At 34.6% G+C, this 20,145-nt stretch overlaps 1 protein-coding gene across 4 annotated transcripts in view; it reads left to right on the plus strand.

The window, feature by feature from the left end:
* STXBP5 (syntaxin binding protein 5) overlaps positions 1-15,951 on the plus strand; it is a 468,111-nt gene extending 452,160 nt beyond the window's left edge. For all 4 annotated transcript variants that reach the window (XM_072140931.1, XM_072140932.1, XM_072140933.1 and 1 more), the window contains one exon: positions 1,022-15,951. In XM_072140931.1, the coding sequence (XP_071997032.1) occupies positions 1,022-1,063 (42 nt within the window). In that variant the 3' untranslated portion in view covers positions 1,064-15,951. The remainder of the gene's footprint in view (positions 1-1,021) is intronic.
* The last annotated feature ends 4,194 nt before the right edge of the window (positions 15,952-20,145 follow it).

Genomic DNA, 20,145 nt, shown 5'->3' on the forward strand with positions numbered 1-20,145 from the left:
GATTTCTCCGTTCGCGGGTGTTAGAGGCAGGTGTCGGCTATAATATATAGCTGACACCTGCAGCTTCTGGCGCCGGCTCCGTTCAGGAGCCGGTGCCAGAAAGCATGACGTAATAGTACTGCATTTTGCGGGAACGCACCTCCCGCGATGCAGTACTATTACGTCAAATGTCGGGAAGGGGTTAAGCATATTAACATTAAATTAATACATTAGGATACCTCTGCACAGGTATGGAGAAGTTCAAATCTTGCCTGAAAATGCATGTAATGCAAAGTAGATTCACCGTGGATTTGCAAGCAGATTTTCCTGTGGATGCTACAGAGAATTTCACCCATTCCATACATTTGAAAACCGCAGGTCATGGCATTTTTTGTGCTAAAAATAATCTGCACCATGTAGATGAGATTTCAATCTATTAAGTGCAGATTCACACTGCTGTGATCTATGAATGACTGTGGAATGTCCTGTTTTTCAGACCAACCACAGTGCTGAGGATGGGACGAAATACATCTTAATCTAATATATAAAGCTGAATATGTGTGTGTGTATGTCCGCTAAAGGAATCTGTACCGCCATGTTTACAATCACCAAATTTAGCACAGTGGCTTCCTGTGACTCAGGGAACATCATAGACTTGGTTTTGAGCCTAAATTTTCACTCCTCGCTTTCCAAAATCCACTGATTAGGCAGCATATACAGGAGCCATTGTCTGCTGCTGCTGCTGTGGCAGTTGAAAGCTGAGCTGTAATTGGTTGCTGTTCTGCCACAGGTCATGCCACCCATTTTCAAACGGACATCCATCTCATGGGTTGTATCGGGTTCTGTACCGCAGAACTTTGCAATTTAAAAATACAACCCTTGCACATGAAAATATTTGCGAATTAACATTTTAAGAACTAGAAAAAGTCAAAAATACCAATATGAAATGTGAATATGAATCAGATGATAATTTTTACTAAATGTGACAAGTTTAAGAATCCATTACTTCTTGGTAATTCAAATATTCTCATTGTTTTTGCAGATGATGTTAAAATACAAAGAAAAGAAGTGGTATCAGTTCTGATGAGTCAAACCCCAAATAGATCTATTTTAACTTCGCTGGGAAGGAAGATTTTAAACAAGACATGCATCCATTTTCTCGCCATTTCTTTCTGCAGGACAGTTTGGAACAAGGGTTGAACATTCATATTTGGTTACTGTTTCCTAGCACAAATCATAAACTGTCTTACCTCAGTTTCTTTGTTTAAACTGAGGAGCATTACATCTTAGAAAATCGAAACAAACTCTAAGCTGTGGTTTGTTGACATGATGCAAGAGATAAGAAAGAAATGAGCTGACGAGAGGGCACAAGAATGAGCAGTTAAAATGTTTTTTTTTTTAATTTCTTTAATATTTTTGTGATATTTTTTTTTCTTCGACGGGTGTTTTACTTCTCTGAAAAGAAGAGAAGTTATATCTGGACAATAGCTTTCAACCTCTGATACTACACCACAAATATCACTGTCTCTTACGGGGGTGGGACATGAAACAGGTCTGAGACTTGGCTACCTGCATAAGTAAAGCGATAAGAAAGTATTCATCTTTAGACAGTGCAAAGATTTCCTTTTGGAAGGATTCATCATTTACCCATTACATATTTTAAGTGTACAGTAAGATCAACATAGGATTGGTAAACTCTTTATCTTTTCTGATGAGTTGTTTTTTGTTTTTTTGCGTTGCGACCATTTGTTTATTGGCCACTACCTTAGTCCCTTGGTGACGCATCAATTTCTCTGGTTCTTTTACTAAATAATTCGGTTGTTTCTCAGTGTGTTGGTGGCAGGTGTGCAGCAGCTGAGATTAGACCATGGATCTCCAGCCAGTATTTACTGTAAAAAAAAGCCAGTAAAAAAAGTAATTTAAGATTGGAAGAAACTTCTAAATCACAAGATTAATTGCTTCACTAGTTTTGCACATGTTTAACATCCTCATTTGGGTTGATTTCAGCAACATAGTAAGTTGAGCTGAAACATTAATATGACTTTGTCAAACATGACTAGTAAATATCATTTACAAAGGAAATAAAAGAACATCCAAAAATGCATAGTCTGATAATTAAAATATATGGCACATTTTAATATCCTATCTGCATAATCCCAAATTAGTTATCTGACCTATACCAAAGTATGCCTCATAATAGACTGTGACTCCCTTTCTGAAGGCTCAGCTAAAATTCTGGTGGCAAATGCGTTTAACCCTTATAAAACCAAAAGATTCTGTTTGCTGTCGGCACTTACTACATTTAATGAGAACATATAGAGCTGTTTTATAAAGGGGTCATATGTAAAAATTTCCCCATACACTTCATTCAAAGCCTCATTTCTCACCCAATAGAGCAATGCTTATTTGATCCAGTGTTAGAGATGAAATGCAATGAAAAGCTGAAATGTCTGCAGTTTAGTAGCTACTTGAAAATAAAGTGTTCCTTTGTATCATTGAGCAGTGAAGGGGTGGCATTGATTATTTGTAAAGTGACAGGAACCACATACTGTACCAAATGGGTTGTCCGATGTCTTCTTTGTATCCTGCCCCTACTATTGACCTTATCCATTGGCTAAGGAACACTATTCACTTATTAATCGTTCATTTCTTTTAAGTGCCTATAATAGTAACTAGGAAATGAAGAAACATTTCTGTTACAGCAGCATTGTACATTTGTAGTTGCATGATCAATTCCAGTATTATCACGTTTTGGCGCATGCAGTTCAAAAGATATATTTTTCTATTTCTTTTAACCTTTCAAGTGGTAGTCGACCACAGATGTCTCTCTGGCATGAAGCAGTCATGAGATGACTTACATCTCATGATTGTGATGCCATTTCTGTATTTTCAGTATAATAAGTAGACACTCCAATTCCATTGGTAAGAGAAGCACTGCAAATAGGCACCAAGGTAATATTATGAGAAACAAACAACACTGACATTTGTGTATGATAAGAAGAGCAGTGCAATATATATTCTTGTGGGGCGATAGATGAAAAGTGATGAATTTAGTATTACTTATCAGATGTGTGTCAATGTAAATTCAAGACATTTTTTCTTGTAATAATACAGAATTGATGCATTTGTGTATATTTTTTTCTTTGAAACTCTAGACAAATATTTTGTTACCAAGCACATTTCCCGAATCCCAAAAGCTATAAAACTCAAATATAGTATTTATTGTCAAAATATGACATTAGACATTTCACTAATTGAACTTAACGAAATATAATTTTCAAATTATATAGTAATTTAAGGTGTATTTCTCTTAGCTTGTGTTTATGGTTATTTTGTTTTTCATTTTAAGTTGCACATGGATAACTTGTGAGCAGAAAGTGACAGAGAATTATATTAATTGGTGGCCTTTAGAACATATGGATGTGGTGGAAATGTACCTTTATTTTTGTCCACTAAAAAATGTCCCTCCCCTCTCCATGTTGTAAACTTTACAAGGGTCTCCTTGAATCGGAGCTGAACTGCAGTTACCCAAATCAGCCACTGTACAGAGAACAGAGCGGTCATCTGCACATACAACAAATAATAACTGTTTATAGATTATATTGTATGTATTTTAGAGTAATTCAGTCCAAGATTGCAAAGGAAAATGAATTATTTATTAAATGAAATAAATGCTTCAGTATATTACTTGCATTTTTCACATTGTAATATTACTTTGTATATGGCTAGATGAGGTTTACCGCAAACACTTATCTTTCCGCATACATGACCTTGAACATTACATATATTGGCAGCTATTTTGTTGCCTTAAAAAAATAAGCTATGAGTATGCGGCCTCTGCAAGGAGCCAGTACAAGTACGGTATATAACTTTTCAAAGTGTAATAATAGGCCCGGTATAAATATTACATTGAAGCCTAGAGTGGCCATTCACTGGTTATATCACAAGATCTTCACCTTCATTATGCATAGAGATATAACCGCTGCCATCTGAAAAAAGAGCATAACATTGTAAAAATTAATTGGATATCACAGAAGAGTGGTTGTAACAATGTCTAGCAAAATTTTCAGATGAAACACCTTATTTTCCTAAATTAAAAGAAAAACTCCACAGTAAAATAAAGCAACTTTAATAAGGGTGAGTACTTTCTTTTTCATATTATCATAGTTACACCATTGTACAGCTGCTCAGTAGGCAGGTTCCTGATGGTTTTTTATTTGCCATAGTTTCAGTATTCTTAAAGATCAATACACTGGGCAAGTATTGTTCACTTGTTTCTGAGCAATTGTAATAATAAATGTGTCAATGAAAAATTATTGAAGGCGTTGCCTTGAATGACTGCCTTGTGCACAGCTTGATACGAGACATTGCTGATGGTAATGTCCATCAGACCACTTTTGCTCGGCTTTTTAAACCATCATTTGTCAGTGTTTTTGGATAGTCGCTTGTATTAAAGCACTTAATGTGTAAAATACCTTATAAGGGTTGTATGGGAATTAAATATATTTTTTAAAATATGGATTTAGGAGCTGTGATAATAACCCTCTTATACTCGCCTTTTTATGCTCTCCCATTTAACTGTGGCGCTCGATCGTTGCTCATTTGTTTACAGAAGCCGTTGGTACCGCCCTGACTGCCACATGTCTGCTACCGCCAGAATCTCCTTTTTTTTATTTTTATTGCTTTTATTAACACATAAGGCAGCACCACTTTTCCTCAGACGTTTCTTCATTAAGTTCCCTTGGTAATTGCATGAAAGTTATACAATGTTATTCTCATTCTTCAACAGTGTCTAAAGGGAACCTGTCACCAAGGATAACCCTCTAAATCCCAAACTGTACCTTGTTTTTGATGCTTTTATATCTTATAGTGCAGCCACTATTCTTCTACAAAAGGATTTTACTGCTAAACTCCTGGTCCAAAAATACAGTGAAAAGCTACCTTGCCGCCTCCTGGATGCTCAGACTACTATACATACCCCTAAGCGGCAAAGTCACTCTCAGGCATGTGCAACTTTACAGGCAATACTGCACAGGCACCACTGCAGTGCGCAGCACAGGACCGATTATTAGCTGGCCAACCGTACTCCAGCATGCATGTTATGAATGAGCAATGGCTGGCTAGCAGCAAATTTGTATATAGCCACTACTTTTTTACTGCGCATGAACAATAACTCGGACAAGGAGAGTCATCACATAGTGGCAAGGTTAGGAGTTTAAGTGGCCAGGTGAAGACTGGTTACCTTGACTGCATTACTGAACTCCTCCTCAAACTCTGTTAGGACCAAAAGTTGGGCAATAAAAGATGAAATGAAAGAATGATGGCTGCAATAAAAGATCAATTGAAATCTTATAAAGTATACAACAAGGTACTGTTTGGGGTTTGGAGGGCTTATCATTGGTGACCGGTTCCCTTTAAGTCATCTGTATTTAATTGCAATGCCAAAAAGCAGGATATGTCAAAAATAAATTACATTCCCTGACAAAGCCACATTTTGTAATGGAATGCTACAAAAGTAGCTGGATTAAAGCTTGCTTGGGAGGTGAAAAATCTTAGTTCATTGATATCTTTTATTTTCTTGAAGTTCAATAATTGATACAAGTATAATTAAAGGTAATCTACCACCATGATGAAGGATTGTAAATGAAGCACACTTACAAACTGATGTGTGCCCCCTCAGGCATAATCTGCTCTTCTTATAGCTTCCTATGCCCTTTTTTAAAAAAAATAAAAGGCCTTAATAGTTATGCAAATGAGGATGAGGGGTAATGAGTTCCATAGCCATAAATTGAGCCTGGAGCCCCTCAGGCTCCTTTGCATAATTTTGCCATTTTTGTGAAAACAAGGGCATAAAAAGCTAAAAGAAGAGCAAAACAAGCACGCTTGACTTACAATCCTTGATCCTGCTGGTAGATGTCGTTTAATGTCAGTTGTATTAGAATCTGATCACATTATGAGCCTAATTAAAAGTAACCACATTCCTTTACATTACTTTTGGTGTCGAAGTGGGGCATGGTGACCATTGATTATGCACAGAGATCTATGATCATGATTAGCAGCCAGAAACAGGTTTATGAGGTTTGAGGTTTATGTTAACAACAGTACAAAATACAGAAATTACAGTGTATTGAAGCAAATACATATGTGTTGTTGTGAAAAATAGTACAGCTTCTTGGTGTTTGTGGATGTTTCTTTTGATCTGAGAATCTACATTTATATTGTTTTAAAAGTATATATAAATATCAGACAAAAGTTTTAATTATTAATCATTGTCATGCATGCTAACCTGTGTATGTAATTTTAATACATGGGAAACCATTACAGGTGAAGCATGTTTATGGAATACAACTATTCAGACAAGGCGAGATCATTTAATGTCTGCAAAAAAATGCATCCATTTTCAGTGTAGTGTTAGCATTGTATACACATTTGTTTTAGTTTTTTCACAACCGTATGCCATCTATTTTATTCTAGACCCGTTGACTTCTATGGAAGTCTGTGGCCTACATGCTTTCAAAAGTGCATTGCTCATGTGTACGGTCAATGACAAAAATAACAGAAATATCATTAACCACATAGAAAACAATGGGTCAGCATGTCATGAGTAAAAATTACTAATAAAAAAAACACGTGTAAAGTCCTAAAGAACTGCTGTCAATAGGAGTAGATGTTAACATCTAAGCCAGCCTTTTTTGCATAGCAATTTTTGTGTTGCCATCTGTATTGGGAAGATTTAAGTGCTGACTCCAAGTAAATATTCAGCTATTCGAACCAATAAGAACTATTAGAATCACTCTGTGGAGCTCCAGCCACCCTCTTGCAAACACTTTAATATATGGTTTCCACAGTACTATTCCAAATTATGTTGTACAAACAGTATTATGCAGTATAAGCTTTCTGGGATCCCAATTATTTTAGTATTAGTATTTCACAGAAAACTTTTTTTTTTTTTTTTTTTTTTAAATCTCAGTTCTGGGTGCACTATGGTTGTGGATGTGCCCCCTTGTGCATCTGTTTTTTTTTTTTTTTTCTTTATTCACCTTCTTTCTACTTCGAATGGCAACCTTTGTATAGAGCTGCTGCTAGTTGACAACAGATGCAGCAGCAGACACAGCTGTGCCCCTGATGCAATGAGAAGATTATTTGCATAAAGAGAAAAGCAGAATTTGACAGATTGTTGGGAAACTAGAATGGTATATTTTGAAAGTTTATAAAGTTCCTTACACAATGCTATTGTTAGTTGATTTATAAGCTGATGAAACTACCTGTAAGCTTTGTGGTTTAATCTGAGTTCCTCTTGAGAAGCATAGCAACCATTACTGTTTTTCATTTCTTGAATGAGTAACCCTGAGAAAAATATGTTACACATCAAAAAGGTCTTGGCACTGATCTAACAATATTACACTTCAGATGGTAACAAAATATTCCATTATTTACACCTGTTCCATGCAGTGGTTTTGAGTACAACGGTTCAAGTCATTGATAATTAATAATGCAATCTATCAAATATTTTATAATTTTCGTATGACTTATGCACATGGGCATCATAAGAAGCAAGAAAATGAGACCATTACAATTCATACATTTAAAAAACAGCGCATGCTGGTACTTGGATCATAGAACAGCTTGACCAAATCAACTATTTATATAGATGTTGGCTAAACAAAAGTGTACTAGGTATATGCCAATATTGCCAAAAAGCAAGTAAGTAACTAATTCAGTTCTGATTGTTACATAAGTGCATCCTCTGGGAGAGAATTGCATAGTGAAAATATAAAAATACTCAAAAACACTGAAAATTTCATTTTTCTTTGCATAGTACCCTGTCTATTGAATGAAGGTCATTATTAAACAAAGACATCATGAATAGATGAGGGAATGATTATGATGCCTTTGTACTTGACCATCATGAACATGTTTTTTTTTTCTACAATAATTCTGAACATAAATTACTACAACTGGATAGTATCCATAAGCATGTTGCTGGATTGATTGTTGAAGGACAGTTAACAGTGAAAATATACAAGTCTAATATGGCAACATTATGACTACTACCTCAACTTTACCCCAACTTATGTCCTGCTCATTCATGCTTAGGTTAATGCATATAACATGGAATTTCAACAAAAAATGACAACCTGTTTCAACTTAGTTTAAACATATTTTTCTAAGTTGAAATAATAATAGCAACATTACCAGCAGATGCCTTATGTTATATTTTATAACTATATTATATGAAAAATAGATTTATATTTTCTTTGTGTAATAAGGTTGAGTTTGTTGTTATGTATTGTATCTGTGTTGATGATTCTTTACAAAAGGAATATGTGCCAAAACTTTCAGTTCACTGTCTCTATAAACATTAGTCTATATAGATTTATTGTAAAAATATCTATAAAAAGTAAGTTTAGATATGGGCTTTTGAGAAGGGCTTATTGAGACAGCTATAAAGCAGAAATATTTCAGAAGTCTTTTAATGTCTACAAATCCCACCCTGACTCAAATATCCCAAATTACCAGCATCATAGGGGTCTATGCCATTGCAAGTTCAGGCTGTTTGATCCCTGTTTTGGGAGTTTGATCACATTTGCCAATCTGTATTAGTGCTGCCTAGACATTAGCATCAATTAAAAAAGTATCGCCCACTATCTGTCACTATATGTATTTTTCGCCTGATCAGCTTGATGTGTATGATATTTGTAAAAGAGATCACCAAACTATATCTCATACTGAGGGTTTGATTAAGTCTCTGGAGCATACATTTCTCTGTAGTTGGTAAAAATCATATTTCCAGTGATTGGGCACCAAATTTGATACAAGACTTCTTTGGCATTAAGTCAAGTGACTTTGTAATTGTTAACAGAATCAAAACCCAAATTTATGTGAAATTAGTTATGTCTCATGAGACATAAAAAGTCAATCCTTTTGTAGATATTTTCGAGTCTTAATAGTATATTATCAAGATGCCAGTTTTTATATATTTTTGAAGCCTGCTAACAAAACAGCATGAGTGTGAATTATTTCCATAATTGAAATTTTCAACTGAGCATGAAAAGTTCATAAAGAGAACATTTCTGTGTAGAATCTACCATATATGAAATTTATTTAGATAAAACATAAAACATTGTGAAAGCATTAACAATTTAGTCCTATATGTTATTTTTAAGGGAAAGGCACATGTGACCTTGTAAAACAAAGTTCTATCTTGCCTTTAAAGGGGTTAGCAAGGAATATTTTTTTTTAATTATGGCTGGAAATGGGGTTTTAAAAAGAATGAAGAGCATATACTTGCCTTTCTCCCTGATCCTGTTAAGCCGTAGCACCATCCGTCGCTGCTGGCCTCTGTTTGTGTACAGATGTTGGCCTCACCGTCCTGGCCACAGCCACGCGCCTGATACAACATTAGTTTCTAGGTCTAGTAAGCATTTGGCAGTGGTCAGGACAGCTCCGACAACATCTGCATACAGATTTTGTCAAGTTAAACTACTGATAAAAATCCATTATGTACCACAGTAAATTAGAGAGCTATTGTAAGGCACAAGGACAAAGAATCCAATCAAGTAACAACCAGTTGAGTGCCCAGGCCTGCTTAATTAATTGCAATGTATGAACAAAAACATACTATTAAATTAATCCAATAAATGGGATGAAACCCCCTGCCAATTTACTGCCAATTTTGGTCCAATAGCATATAATTCCTATAATTTTGCTGTTATGTTCACAGCATACACCAGTATATTGTACTTTAACTGTGCAATCACTATCCACCTAAAATTATAGAATGTTTTTCTGTTTGTAGAGAAAAACTAGCATTAACTAGCAATGCCACAAGAATATATTATTTTTCTGTTAAGTTTAGTTTTTTTTACCATTTGTACTAATCTTGGAGAACACCAGACCTTTTGATAACAAAAAAAAGCATATTGCTAAAGCTTTTAGTAATAGCAGCTATTAGAATTATTTATTTTAGAGTTTCTTACTAAATTTGTATATGAATGATTGGCTTAAAATGTAAACAGTTTGCACTTTATGGTTAAGATAACACAGCATTTTTTTTTTACTGCATATTTATATAAGTTTCTATCATTTTAATTTTTTACCTTTTATTTTAGTTTTTCAACCTTTTATTTTCTAGATATGTTTAATCTATTTTTCTTTTTCAAATATCCAGCTTTTGTATTTAATATTAAAAAACAAAAATATATATAAAGAACAATCAAAAACCCTTAGAGAAGCCTGGAATGATTTTGGTTCCCAGGCATTGGCATTAATACAGAATATAAATTTAACTCTCTTCTAGCATGAAGGTGAATACTTAGTATGAATTATAGTTTCTCTATCTTTTTTTTACTTTTGTTACTGAATTATTAAAAATAACATGTCAACATACTACAACATACATTATATTATTAAAAGACTTAAGAGAACACAATACACTAAGTTTTTCTATATTGAGATGTTTGGGTATTTCCATCAGTCTAACATGTTAAGTCATTATTTTTACTTTAATTTGACATTCTTGTATTTATGTAATAGAAACTTATTCCGCTGTTTTTAAATTTTAATCTACATATATTAGAAGGTCATGTGTATATTAATCCATTAGATGATAATGGGGCTGTGAAAATAGTAATAGTCAATAGCCAATAGTAATATTGAAAAGTAATATTGAATAGTTGAAAAGGGAAGAAATGAATCATGAAGAATAAATAAAGTTTATTTTATATTCAAAAGAGAATCCTCAACAATTTTGCCCTGTAACCTGTGTACATGAAGTTTGCGAAACCACATGATATGGTAACAAGCGTCATTCATTTTAATATTGCCTTCTTCAACTCTAATAATGGTTTTGCATCTAAACATCAATGCTGAAAGTATGCTGTGCCTTATCTATCCAGTTGATCATTGTCCACAAGACCCAGTTCATTTAAAGTTTTGGAAACAGATATTTAAGAAATTAATGGGTTGGTTTAAAACAAATCGTACAAATCCATTTTCAAGTCTTGTATCTGGTGCACAACCCCACTTAATGCATTGACTCTGGGTTGGAATATAGAATACAAAATAAATTCCAGGAATAATAGTGGCATTATTTCTGGGGGACAGAACATTAGAAACTTTTTTTTTTTCTTTGGAATATTGTACAACCCCGTAACTGGTACAAAAGCAATTACCATTTTCTTTCCAGGATTAATTGCTTAGTTTGGAATCCATACCTCTGTGTTTATCCATATGCACTGAAACAGTAAATTCTTATATACAATTCATATATATTTTGTACTACTTTACATTAGTATATGAAGCTAAATATTTTCTAGCAGAAACTTAACTAAGCATATGGTCAACAGTGGTGGTAAAAGCTTAAAAATTATTTTAGGAAATTATATAATTCATGCACCCTAAACAATATGCATGAGTTATGATTTGTGTGCTTTACTTCACATTAAATGATTTGTTGTCATTTGTCATTCTACTCAAGTTAAGTGACTGAACATAATACCCCACCACCCTCAAGTTAAAAAAAAAAAAAAAAAGTATATACATAACTTAAAGGGGTTTTCCCAGAAAATAAAGTTTTCAAATCTCTAGTGATGTTTACACAATAAAGATCATTTTAACCCCTTACTTTACAATTTTACTTTTTATTCTTATTGCTGTTTTAGCTCTGATCACTCCCTAGGCTGCTCAGTGCAAAATTCCAGGTTGTGTGGGCGGGGGCTCTCTGAGCAGACACATTATAATCCCTCTAGTTCTGTGGAGGGACAATGTGGTTACATTATCAGGGTACAGGTGTAGATACTCTTTCATCTGGCTTCTGACATTGTAGTAACACACTGACACATAGAAAGAGAGATGATACAGATCAGAGATGATGAGATCGACGAAATGCCTATTACACAGAGGCATAACAGACAGGGGCTAACAAACTTTTACACTGTCATCCCTTCTACATGTCTGCCCTCACAGATATGTGCCTGCCTCTCCCAGATCACTTATCTGCTTGTAGTTTGTAGTTAGCAGCTTCTCTCTGCTCACGATTTGCTGGCAGGATGTGAGTTTCAGTGAACTCCGTGGTAGGACAACAGGGGGCGGGGCTACAGACGCACAGCAGAAAGAGACAGAATATCCGTTCCACGCTGTCACACAGGAATCCAAGATGACAGATGACTTTGAATTTCTACATCACACTTTCCATGATGCAATATTTAAGTAATAAACATAAACTATATATTCATTTTGTTTCACAATAACTTAATTGGGTTTTCCAAAAATTTTGGGAAAAATAAAACAGTTAAGACATGTACATTTTGCATGGTATAGTACAGTCAATAATAGACATGTCACATAATAGTACAAGACATGAAATAAAACACATGAGCTTTATATACTTAAATTGGCAGGAGGAAGGGGGTAGGGAGGGTGCAGTAAGGGGAATGAAGCCCTATAGGTGTCTACTGTAAGCACTGTGAAACTCTGGACTGGTAGTTTATCCATTGTTGCCATGTATTATTTATTTCCTTTTTGTAAGGCCTATGAAGATTGCAGTGTTACTTTATTTTACTCAGTGAGCCACATTTTTAGTCCGTATCAAATGTGGATGTGATGTATATAATGTAAGACTGTAATGACATGCAACATGTAGTCTATTATTAAATATATGGCATGTTACATTTTATGTTAAAAAAAAAAAAAAAAAAAGAAAGTAATGGGTCTTAGGCTCTGCAGATTATTAAACCATTCTCTGTGCTCTTTAAACTTTCCCAGATTTATTAATATTTATATTCAAATCTTCCAGTCTAAGGTTGATAAAAACCAAAGCTGCCATGAAAATTGGCAACAAACTATTATTGGCTGTGTAGGACACCAGTCATTGAAAGAACAGTCCCAGTTTAATTGAAATTAATATATTAGAAGTTAATATAATTGAAACCTGTATAATAGACTTAAATGTGCACTGCTTAAATGCTGCATCAGTTGAATAATCAAGCTGATTTTTATTTGTCTTTCTGCTGTGCATTGTCACCTTAAAATGACCATTTACTAGGCCTTAATGTCTTCATTAACAAGATGCAAGGATGGCATAAAAGAAACTGTTCCTTGGTTTATTATAGCCATCATGGCAGTCTCTTAAGGTATGAAATAATGCGGGCAATTGCGGAATAACATTTTTCACAGAGAAGATTTTTCACATAGTCATCCAATGTTTGCAGTATATGTATAACCATAACATATGAAACCCTGGAACATCAAATGATTGGTGCATCCATGTGCTGGCTGCAAGACAAATTGCACATTTATTGTGAGATATATATTAGAGTTATAATTTGTTTCTTACAATAGTTTTTTTGTTGCTTTGTTCATAGAATGTCTTATTCTACACAGAATATATTATTAAAGATATTATTTTTTATTATTTTATATTTAAGTGTATTTTTATAAACATGCATAATATAGAATTAAATTAAAAATATATATGAATAGTACATAGGAGGCACATTCTGCAAGAAGCAGAACAAAAACTTTATATAATATGTATGTTTATTAAGATATAACTTCAGGAAGGCTCATTTTTATACAACCATTCAAACGTCAACCATTCAAAATATGGTAGCTATGTAATGGTGTTACAAAAAGTCGTAATGTGATGATCAACTATAACATAACAAGATTATATATGTCTAGATAGGCATTAACACATCCAAAAACCATAACCAAATCAGAACACTAACTTAAATAAAATAAAATAATGTATAATATACATTATCACCTGTTTCTGAAAAGACTGATTTTATTGTCTTTGAGTAATACAGCTGTGCACAGTAGAACGTCCCCACACCACCACAATTGTATGTAATAATTATGCAGTTCTTATAAGATACTGAATTCTTCTGGTTATATGTTTATGTCGTAGTTATCATTACAAAGCCTCTTTTTTTCTATATTTCTCTGAATAAGAGAAATAGAACTCTGGTTATCAGTCTTTTGTGGTAATAACCAAAGAATACTTGACCTTTCTAGATATGTTATCTGTTCTCTTCATTGCACAATGTCAACCTAATTGTCAATTAGGTCAAAATCTTTCTTTTGTCCTTAGGTTTCACTTTAATAACTGCCAGTGAGAATTCCTGACCGATAATGTGTAGGGTACTTCTTCAGACTCACTCTCCATAAATCCCAGCCATAACATTGATGTTGTTTAAGATTGCTGCTGAATTTTTATCAAAGCTTTATTTTCCTGTTTCTCGTAAAATTATCTCTTAAAGAAATATTAATTGCTTTCAATGTTTTCTCATGTATATTTCCCTTGAGGATTGGGCATTATTGAGTGTATATGCTTGTACTTAAAACAATTCTATGTCAATGGAAAGAAATGTATTAAATGCGCACACATTTCTAAAGAAACTAGTAAATGGTTTTTAATGCTGAAACTTTAAAAAGCTGTGTGGCGACCAAGAAATAATGAACGTGAAATGATGCTTTAGAATGCTCACAAAATGTTTGACTGGTTACTAACGAAACTGGACTTGCCTGATGCCAATATGTGCATATCCACAGTTCATAATCCAATATTTGAATTGTGTTAGATTTAAGACTCTAAACTGAATCTGATCCCAGACAAGTTACTTTTCCCTGTCATGCTCATCATCCATTATCAGGGGTAAGGGTCAGTTATCCATCTTACTACCATGACCAATGATGGACCGTGTCCACAGATGGATGCTTGGAGATGTATGACTTGGAGATGCGGAGCCCCTGTTTCTATTGTTTTCGTATCTGAGAAATCTGCGGCATCTCATGTTGTTAGCTTATGCTGAACTAAATCATCCTTCTTTTCATCTGTTTAATTGGATCCCTTTTTTTGTTTTCCAAAGCTAGTGTCCTTATCTGATGTAGAATAATATAGATAACTGGTCATTCATTACTAGATCATCCCAGTTTTCAGACAGTGTGTCATTTTCAATTTCTGTGAGTGTGTAACGATCTGCTGCCTCAAAGTTAAACAATCAAAGAACTTGTAAATAGATATTAACTGTGAAATGGATCAAAAGTGTAATAAAATGTTGAAATGTGTATTTTGATCAGCAAATCGAAATTATTTTTATCTTATCCTTGCCAAATGAAAAAAGGTTACAAGATACAAAATGACTTTATTGTCCATTCATTTGCAATAAAATTCAAATCGGACAACATGTTATCTATGGTTTGTAACTTAGGCTACTTTCAAATGGTCTGTATTTGTTACATATTTTGTATCAATATTTGTAAGCCAAAACCAGAGGTGGCTCCAAAGGAAATCTTTCCACTATACTTTTTATCTGTGTAGCTTTCACTTCTCATTTTGGCTTTCAAATGCTGATGTTAAATACTGACTCCATGAAAGTGCCCTTATTGTTGATAATCCAATGCCTACATATTGACCATTACAACAACTGATAACAGTGGAGTTGCAGCTCAAGCCAATTGTATAATGTCTTATTAAGTTTTTAAAAAGTCTATATCTCCTGTTATTTAACATGGATAACACTGTGCACATTAGGTTGGTGCCTAGGTGCCCCCTGCACTTTTATGTATGCTACTGTAACAAAGTCCAGCAGGTATTCTTTTTTTTTAACATCCAATTATTAAGTTGAACTTTCCCTACAACACTTTTCCCTTTCATTTTCTATTTTTTCTTTTTTTATTTCATTTTTCCAGAATGGTAGAAATAGTCCAGCTGTGGGCATTTTTATTTTTTATTATTGATTACCTGAAAAATAATGGGGCATATTAGTAAATGAGCCCCAATGTTTGGAAGAGCCACAAACAATTGGATTGTTTTATATCATTTATAAAACAAGGAAGAGGAGAAATATCTCCAGTCATGATCAGATTCCCTTTTTGTATAAAAAGGCCTCCTATGTTGTGTAGGTGGGCCTTAAATTATATGAATAATTTATGAATCAATCCTTTGCTGGAAATATGTGCAGTTGACTGAAATTATAAACCTATTGTAAAATGTATCTTTGTATTTAGAAAGCAGAATATAGTGATAGGCTAAGAAAAATACCTTTTATGTAGTATACATATATATATATATATATCTGTGTAGTAGATAAATGATCTTAAAAACTGGACTTAAAATTTTTTAATATATATTTCACCAATTATACCATTCGCTTCCTGGGGAATAATTCATTGCCTGTCTGGAATAATTTCAATTACCATGTTAGGTATCTGCGCTGAGGAAATTTTACCTTTGGTATTACATATAGGTCAAAAAATGGAATGTAACCGCTGAGGAAACTTAAAAATCCCTGTCATCCCTGGTTGGTCATTGGTGATAAAATGATGGCTGATAATAGGAGGGGATAATCAATAATTAAAATAAGATTAAAGCTACCGTGTAATGATACGTTGATAACTTTATTATTTATATTTATTCATTTATATGTGGTGTGCAACAACTATAACATGTCTTGTGTCACACATCTCTTCTTAAAAGTAATGATAACGCTTACGGAAATGGGCCACAAAGTTTATTCATTTTGATGATTGATTAAACCAATTTTTAAAAATTAAATGAGTGAAAGACATGACTGGAAATCTTCAGAGCGTTAACAAACTGCTTGAAATTTACACTGAAAGTCCCCAAAAGCTCCAAGAGAAAGTGATATTTTAAATAAAGATGATCAAAAACTGTTATACAAGGTCAATCCAATTTCCAACTGTCTAGCTATGGAAGGAGGGAATTATATGAATTATAAAATTACTTTGCATTAACAAAACAAAAATTAAGCAAAAGAACATAAATAGTCCATCGCTTATTTTTGTAAATTACAAACCTGTTTTAAAACATTAAATAAATTTTCCTCCCCTGGTAAAATATTTCCAAAACAAAAGATGCTGGTTATAAGTTAATGTTTGAAGGAGAAATGTTCATATGTATGTGTATAAGAATGTGTGATTATACTGAAGAGCTCTTTATAGGGCAAATAAACTATTTAAATATGTCCTTAGAGTATTCCATGTGTTTATTACATTTTAAAGGTTGATTTTTTCCTTCTATTCATATGCTTCACAAGTATATACTATAAGACATATGAATGAAGCTTGTGAATGAGAGCACATTGGTAATATGCATAATATTTTTTGTAAAATTGTTAGTACCCTTCATTTAGTGGAAGAAAACCCCCCAATGATCACCAAAATAACTTGAATCTGACAAAAGTAAAAATAAAGTTCTATGAAAATTAACAAAAGGTAGACATTGCTTTTTGACCACGATTCAATAGAATTTTAAAAATTTAAATATATACAGTGGGCCTGTATACAGGGCTACAACTACTAACTCTGTTTGGTGACATGGTGTGTAGGAACCAAAGTTACCTTCCCTGAGGGAAGGAGAAAGGCACTGATACAATTTTAGAAATGTCAAAAATATCCTTTATTGATACAGCAATACATAATGCTGTTAAAATCTATTAAAAAGACCATGAAAACAGAGAATGTGGCCTCACTGTGAAGGAGGTCCACAGGATCCAGTATGATACAAGGTGGTAGGACACAGAAACAGAAACAGTGGTCAACCGATGGGCAAGGTGGAACTATATTGTATATGTATAACAGGGGGAACAAGGGTAGCAAATAATATAGACGTTGTTCATGGACAGTGCCAATGTATACAATGAACAAGGGGTGCTTGGCGAGTTGTGTGTTGTCACACCAAGTACCCTTAATGGGAGCTACCACTTCTTACCTAGATCGTGATTATGTTCCAACGCCCGGGAAGACCACCTCCCCGACGCGCGTTTCGGCTCGGGCTGAGCCTTCGTCAGACGAAGGCTCAGCCCGAGCCGAAACGCGCGTCGGGGAGGTGGTCTTCCCGGGCGTTGGAACATAATCACGATCTAGGTAAGAAGTGGTAGCTCCCATTAAGGGTACTTGGTGTGACAACACACAACTCGCCAAGCACCCCTTGTTCATTGTATACATTGGCACTGTCCATGAACAACGTCTATATTATTTGCTACCCTTGTTCCCCCTGTTATACATATACAATATAGTTCCACCTTGCCCATCGGTTGACCACTGTTTCTGTTTCTGTGTCCTACCACCTTGTATCATACTGTATCCTGTGGACCTCCTTCACAGTGAGGCCACATTCTCTGTTTTCATGGTCTTTTTAATAGATTTTAACAGCATTATGTATTGCTGTATCAATAAAGGATATTTTTGACATTTCTAAAATTGTATCAGTGCCTTTCTCCTTCCCTCAGGGAAGGTAACTTTGGTTCCTATTGTGTCATTTTGTGGCACTGTTTTGGTGTGATACTCTGGAGTGAGGGGTCCCATCATAATTACCGGGACTATCCACCACAAGCAGTGGATGGTTGAGTCATCTTTCCTTCCCCCCCACCCCCCTTCCCTTCTTTTCCTGATCTTATTCATTGGATTGTGACATGGTGTGTACCACACTCAACATGGACTAAAGGAAGTAAAGGAAAGAGATCTCCCATGAGTTTAGAAAAACAATTCTATGTTAAAGGTTAAGGTTATAAGACTTTATCCAAGCAGCTTTATGTTCCTGTGACTACAGTTGCACATATTATTCAGAAATTTAAGATCTATGGGACTGTAGCCAAACTCCATGGACATAGCCACAGGAGGAAAATTGATGACAAATCAATGAATAATGATGACTAATATGAATGGCAACAAAAGAGCCCAGAAAAACTTCTAAAGAGATTAAAGGTGAACTTCAAGCTCAAGGAACATCGGTGTCATACCACACCATACGCCATCGTTTGAGCCAATGGACACAATGCTGAAAACAAATCATACAAAATGCAAGACTGCAATTAGCAAAACTACATGTTGACAAGCTACAAAGCTTCTGGTAGAATGTCCTATGGACAGATGAGACTGAAATCAAACATTTTGTCAGGGCACATTAGCTCTATGTTCACAGACAGAAAAATTAAGCATATCTTGAAAAGAACACTGTTCATGCTGTGAAACATTGTGAATGCTCTTTTATGTTCTGGGACTGCTTTGCTGCATCTGGCACAGGGGGGATCTTGAATCTGTGCAGGGTACAATGAAATCTCAAGATTAAGGGATTCTAGAAAGAAATTTGTTGCCCAGTGTAAAAAGATTGGTCTCAGTCGCAGGGCACGGGTCTTGCAAAAGGATAATGACCCAAAACACACAGTTAAAAACACCCAAGAATGGCCAAGAGGAAAGCATTGGACTATTCTGAAGTGACCTTGTATGAGCCCTGACCTAAATCCTATTGAGCCTCTTTGAAAGGAGCTGAAACCTGTCGTCTGGAAAAGGCACCCTTTAAACCCTGGACAACTGGAGCAGTTAGCTCATGTGTAGGGGGCTAAAATACCTGTTGAGAGGTGCAGAAATCATTTAAATGCAGGAATTGCTTCAAAAGGTTCTGCAACAAGTTATGGGCACCATCTTGTCTGTCCAGGCCTGTTTCATGAGTTTTAGATTTAAAAAAATTCGGTTGAACCATAGTTAAAAAAGCAATGTCTGCCTTTCATTTATTCATTTTCACAGAAATTAAATTTATTAAATAAATTATATATTTTTTCTTTCATTCTAAACAAGGTGCAAATATAGAGTACAGTGGCACTCACCAATTCGGTGCGAAGAAATCTTTTTATTGAGGTGCATACAGAAACGGAGCACCTCAATAAAAAGATTTCTTCGCACCGAATTGGTGAGTGCCGCTGTACTCTATATTTGCATCATGGACTGTCTTTGCTCTTGCTGAGCACCACCGCTTTACAGCTTTGTGCAAGAAGGCCTAAATACCCTGCCAAGATCCTTGCCGGGCTCCACTGGGGAGATATATATTTTTATGGTCGGATGGTGCCAGGTCACTGTTCTCTTCGTTGATGATTATTAACAAGGAGTACGAACAATTTTGTCCATGTGTGTATAAGATGTTTATTTGTATATTTTATCTCGAATAAGACCTTTTCTACTCTTGCATTTGTTTTTTTTTGTCATTTTTAAATACTAAAGGTCTTATAAGATTCTTCTTGCAGTGAGTATTATAAAATTAGGAGGGGTTTATATAAATACTTTTACAGTAGTGCGGAAAAAGAAAGTACATTAATTCTATGGTTTAACATCTGGATTTGGGTTTCCTTTAACAGACATAACTTG

Source organism: Engystomops pustulosus, chromosome 3 (assembly GCF_040894005.1).
Source record: "Engystomops pustulosus chromosome 3, aEngPut4.maternal, whole genome shotgun sequence".
Lineage (NCBI taxonomy): Eukaryota > Metazoa > Chordata > Amphibia > Anura > Leptodactylidae > Engystomops > Engystomops pustulosus.